We start from the raw sequence: 5,460 nt of genomic DNA, 5'->3' as shown, positions 1-5,460 counted from the left end.
GTTGGCAACGATTCCGCCTTAGCACAAAGGGCGGTAGCTTCTTCAAGTGGCCATGGGATTGATTTTTGTTTTGCGAAAAATTAGCCTTCGTAATCAAAATTCTTAGTAGTATATGAATCATAGGAAGCCTGTTTGGATATTTAAAGGCCAAAACTATTATATTTTTAAAAATTTATCCAAACATCATTAAATAAAAAAAGCTAAAAAAGATGGGTACCAAAAAACTACACATGACATGTCTTTATTAGATGATATCCCTCTGTCTGTTATTATGAAAAATTTTAACTAAATTACACGATTTGAGAAAGCAGTTAAAATTAGTTAAAAATAATTAATATGTAATAAATATAATTTTTTTAAACATATCTCTATATATAAATGAGTGAATGTGAGAGAGTAATAGTGAGATAAATAAAAAATATATTTAATATATTTAATTAGGAATAAAATAAGTAATAATATATTAAATGTTTAGACAAACTCAAAAAAAATCTTATAGAAATTAAAAAGAAACAAATTTATTCAAAAAAAAATAAATATTATAATAAAAGACGGAAGGAGTACATAGTAGACATAATGTATTTTTTGTCCGTATAATAAAGTAAAGCTTCCTTTATTAAACAAAAAGGAAAGAAAGAAAGAAACTAAAAGCTATTGGTCGTAGATAAATGCATAGGTAATGATAATTTAACAATTTCATGCCAGGAATAACTACTAGTATTTGCTTCTTTAAAGTTTTCCATTTTTAAATTAAAAAAAATGAATGACAATGATTATTGTTTAAAAGTTTTGAAGCATTAATGCACGCTTGGGTGATGATAAAATATGATTATTGGTTAAGATTCGTGAACCTATGGAGTGCGGAAGTAACCAAGAGCCGAAAAGTAGATGTGCATATTTTGTGGGCCTCGCCCTCAGATACCAACTTGGAATCTTATCAAATTACGGATCAAGGAGCCGTTCGGACTTCAGGCTTCAGATTCGTCCACGCAGATCCCAGCCGATATAATGATAACAATATTAAATTATATAAAATCCCTAAGATTTATATCATTCATAAATTATTTTCTTAATTTTTAAAATTTTTCACATTTATGTTAATAACTTGCAATATAAGTGGCCCAGGAGTGTTCTGCTGGCCCCGGCCCACATGGGATTTGCTAAAGATTTTGGGACTGCAAATTATTTTTAATCAATTAAATCAAACCACATACTAATCATCCTCAATCTGTTTCTTTATATAATTAATACTTCAATAAAAATAAGCGTATTAATGAAAAATTTCTTAGAAATTAATTTTCATAAAATAATGTGAAATAGTATAATAAGTTTCTTATTCTATCATGTCATATGATTAATATCGCACAAATGATATATTTGTGTGGGACATATAGCAGTTGCAAATCGAGAGATTTGAACATTTATAAGAACTCAAGTGAATTTCTCATTTTTAATAGCATTCATTTATCAATTTACCAAAAAAAAAACAAATTTATGGATTTCCAAGCTATCAATTCACTACTAATCCGATAGGTGAACAAGAAGAAATTTGATAAAATGATGAGTTAATTTTCACTTCATTTTATTAAATTTATTGTTTTTTTTTTTGGCACAATATAGCTAATAGACATTGATAACCTGATGATTAATTTTGTTTCGATGAGTGAACGAATCATAAATTCAAATCCTTCTCGGAGGATTTAATGGGCCACTGGCGGTGGCTATGGGGAGCTTTGGGGGCCGGTTGTGGTGGTTAAATATTCCTTCAATCTTGGTAACATTTAAAGGACACCAATTTTTTAAAATTTTAAAAATAACAGAAAAATGATGTCACAACTAAACTTCCCTAATCTCCATAATTTATAAAACAAGTACTAAATATTCGACCAATATACTACTACTAATTCTCCAATTTTCGTAGGTTCTTCTCAACAAATCAAATTTATAGTTTTCAATAAAGGCATATTAAATGAAATTTTAAAGGATACATTTTTATTTTCAACAAAAATAAATGAAAAAATTGAATTACGTTTATAATAAGAAAACTAGATAGCTTCATATTCTATTAAGATAACGATCCTTCTATACTTGAATTTCGTCTTCGAAAGTTTAACGAAACCTCCTTATTCAAGTTGCCGCAAAAAATGGGAAAAAAATGGCAACTAATGAGGGATTGTAGCATCCTCGGCCATCGCTAATCAGAAAGGCAGTGAATGTTCCCGTTTTCATAATGGTGGTGACTCCTCCCTAAGACTGCCGCCTATTTCCATCCTCCATGAACGATCAACAAGACTTGCTAACTCTCTGAAATGCGCACAAGAAGCCACATGAGAAAAATTAGCTCTACATAACATATCAAGAGATTAAAGAGAGAATGCTTCTGTTAAAAATGAGTTACAACCCGTCTCACTTTAAGCAAATTCAAATAAAATCTTCCCAATGTTGCGGTCATCAAGAGGTGGAAACATCAGGAGTAATTGATTCCTTTGAGTAATAGTGAAGAGTGCAACTAAGTTTGAATTTCTAGATGTTAAAGTGACACAGAACAACAACTATAGATAAACAAAATACATAATAAGAAAATAAATAGATAATATCTCAAAAGAAACCTTAAATCGTGGCTCACGACTAGCACAGTCAATTCCTTTTTAAGATGCTTCAGAAGCTTCACAACATCTGCACGTGCTTTCCAATCTGACCAGTAAAGCAATATTAGACAGAGCTTAAAAGAAAGGATAAGAGTGATTAAAGAGCTGAAATGTGTATTCATAAAATATAAGATATGCATGGACTTTTATTGGGTAACTAATAGAAAATATTAGAAAATCCATGCAAATTCAAAGACAACCAACAACAAAGTATAAACAAGAAGGCGCAAATTAATTTTCATACCAAGACCAGCAAGAGGCTCATCTAATATCAACAGGTCAGGGATATGAACCTGAAAATTACATGAGGGAAATAAAATACAAGATCAATAAGCACTTGGCAGACCTTACCTGTAACAACTCCCTGAATGTGGCTGCATAATGTAGATGCCATCAATGTGAATTATTTCTTTACTAGTTCCGTTTCTTTTTTTGAGCTGAATTTACTAGTTCCATTTCTTTGTCTGGACTTCTAAAATTAAAAGTAGAATCTTACCAATTGTATTGCCAAGGCTAGGCGACGTTTGTAACCACCACTAAGGGAGTGAGGATCTTTATCCAAGGAAATCCCACTTAATCCAACCTACAGTTATGAATACAATATCCTAATTTATGAAAAGTGCAAATGCATTAAAAAGCAATATAAAGTCATAGGTAAACAATGGGCCTAAATAATGACATAAATGCTTGTGAAAATGAAACAAAATTGTATTGAATATAGAAGACACTAGATTACAGAGGCATGAATACCCAGTTAATTGCCCTCTGAAGTCTTAAAGCAAGATGCTCCTTTAACTGATAGTCACCTTTTTGTCTTGGCCACCCAAAAGTGACTTCGTCAAGCACGTTCTCAGCCACAAAGTACCTAGGATGGAACTCAAGTGTAAGCGAAGGTTAAACTTAAGAACATTATCAGGCAACAGTGACTTCATCAAGCACATTATCAAAAGCTTAAGCTGATAAACAAAGGTCCATCAACAGCTTTTAAAATAGTCTCTAACAAACATAAAGGAAGAGAATAAATATAGAGAATATGAAATCCTCCAATACGCTGGAGACAGAAAGAAGAACAACTACATGTATGTCATGCTTGTAAAGTCAAATGATTCTGTTCAAGATTCACAACTCAAGAATAAACACATTATAAAGTACAGAGTAACAAAATCTTATGCCATATTCAACTAGTTTATATTTATACCTCTCAGGAAACTGGAAGACCATACCAACCCTTTCCGGTACCAATGGCTGGGGAGATTGGCTTGGCTTGCCGTCAATATCATATTTTTGGATGTAAATGGAACCAGAGGTTGGTTTGGTTATTCCTGCCAGAAGCTAAATGGAAGAAAAAAGGGGGCATTGCAGGAGTGTTAACAGATAAACAAAAAGGTAATTGATGTGAACAGCTGAGAAACCAGATGCATTAAAACCAAGGGACAGTCCAACCTGCAGGAGAGTTGTTTTACCACTTCCACTCTGTCCAAAAATTAGGCCAAAACTGTGGCAATTGACAGAAACAGTTAGAACCTCTTAAGCCAATATACAAAATCTTTATTCCAATTCCAGAAGATGTAATATGTTCAGCATGTAGATGCCAGCTGTCAGATTCTATAGTAAGAATAGTTCCCCGGGAAGTTATTTTTAGAGGAGATGTAGCAGCTAGTAGTTCATACTATGTTAGCTCCAATTGGTCATCTAAAACTCACCCAACCTTCCCTATCATGAATATCAGCCTCATTTAAAATCCATAAAACTGTTTTTGGGGAAATCACCAATTTGTCTGTGTTAAAAGAGGAAAATGCCTGAGGAATCTTATATTATTGGGGAATCCAGTTCAGGTCAATAAATAGAACACCTAAACATTCCAAAACTCATACTGAATGTTTTGCAGCGAAATCACAAGGCAACAAATAAATACCTTTTCTCACGAAGTGAAAAATTAATTGACTTCAAAAGGCTCAGCTGAGTCCCCGGGGGCTGATAGCTGACGTCTCTAACCTTGAGCAAAATATCACATTGTTATAAGCATGAACTAAACCAAAACATTCTTTAGTAAATTTAGCGCCAGACACGTAGTCCAGACAGGAAATATCATCACCAGAGACTATTGCTTGAAAACAGGAAGTTTGGTTTTACTTTATAATCAAAGAATAATCATTACTAAGAACAAATTCAACATTAACAAAATGTGCGAATATAGAGACTGAAAATGGAGCATACTTCTAAGCACGAGTAATCACATGTGACTCTGAGAAATCTAGTTTTTGGAAGGTTTAACCTGTAAGAAATCGAGTTTCACATTAACAATAATAATTCGATAAACCAGAACAGACAGAATTGCTGCCGGTAGGTCAAGAGGTCGAGTAACAATACTTGCCTGGAATTGAAGCGCGATACTGGAGCAGCTGGAAGTGGTGGTTTCAGCATCCGCAGTCCTGTGGGTGAGCTCTCCATATCCGGCACTTCTCCCTGCAGACGGCGGGACGGCGAGACGACTGTCAGGTCCGGTGGGACTGGAAGCGCGATTCTGAGGTGGAGTGAAGGTGGACTGGAAGCGTGATTCTGAGGTGGAGTGAAGATGGACTGGAAGCACGATTCTGAGGTGGACCGACGGCGACGGCGAGAGGACTTAGCGCGCGAACACTGCACTAAGCTGAAGACGCGCGGCTGCGCGCGAGAGGGGCGCCCGCGGAAGAAATTTGGGATCCCCACCGGCCCCCGGCCCACCCTTTCATATTTTTACTCCTATCCAGAGACCAGAGGGCGGGGGCAAAAACCTTTTTCTCCTCTGTTTTTCTGCCGATCCTCCCTTATT

General features: G+C 34.8%; 1 protein-coding gene across 2 annotated transcripts; it reads right to left on the bottom strand.

The window, feature by feature from the left end:
• Positions 1-1,970: 1,970 nt before the first annotated feature.
• Positions 1,971-5,254, bottom strand: LOC114729634 (ABC transporter I family member 11, chloroplastic). 2 transcript variants are annotated; one of them, XM_028916671.1, is made up of 10 exons: positions 5,023-5,254; positions 4,866-4,923; positions 4,564-4,643; positions 4,092-4,143; positions 3,847-3,980; positions 3,399-3,513; positions 3,145-3,231; positions 3,000-3,022; positions 2,610-2,694; positions 1,971-2,304 (listed from the first exon to the last, which is right to left on the bottom strand). In XM_028916671.1, exons 1-9 carry the CDS (start codon positions 5,097-5,099, stop codon positions 2,649-2,651), a joined length of 672 nt encoding a protein of 223 aa, XP_028772504.1. In that variant the 5' UTR covers positions 5,100-5,254; the 3' UTR covers positions 1,971-2,304; positions 2,610-2,648. The 2 variants fall into 2 exon arrangements, with proteins under 2 accessions (XP_028772504.1, XP_028772503.1); XM_028916670.1 differs by lacking the exon at positions 3,000-3,022 and adding an exon at positions 2,893-2,941.
• Positions 5,255-5,460: the final 206 nt, after the last annotated feature.

Source organism: Neltuma alba, unplaced genomic scaffold, assembly GCF_004799145.2.
Source record: "Neltuma alba isolate B1F8T4 unplaced genomic scaffold, ASM479914v2 tig00012650_pilon, whole genome shotgun sequence".
Taxonomy (NCBI): domain Eukaryota; kingdom Viridiplantae; phylum Streptophyta; class Magnoliopsida; order Fabales; family Fabaceae; genus Neltuma; species Neltuma alba.
This window is presented reverse-complemented; position numbering and strand designations above follow the sequence as displayed.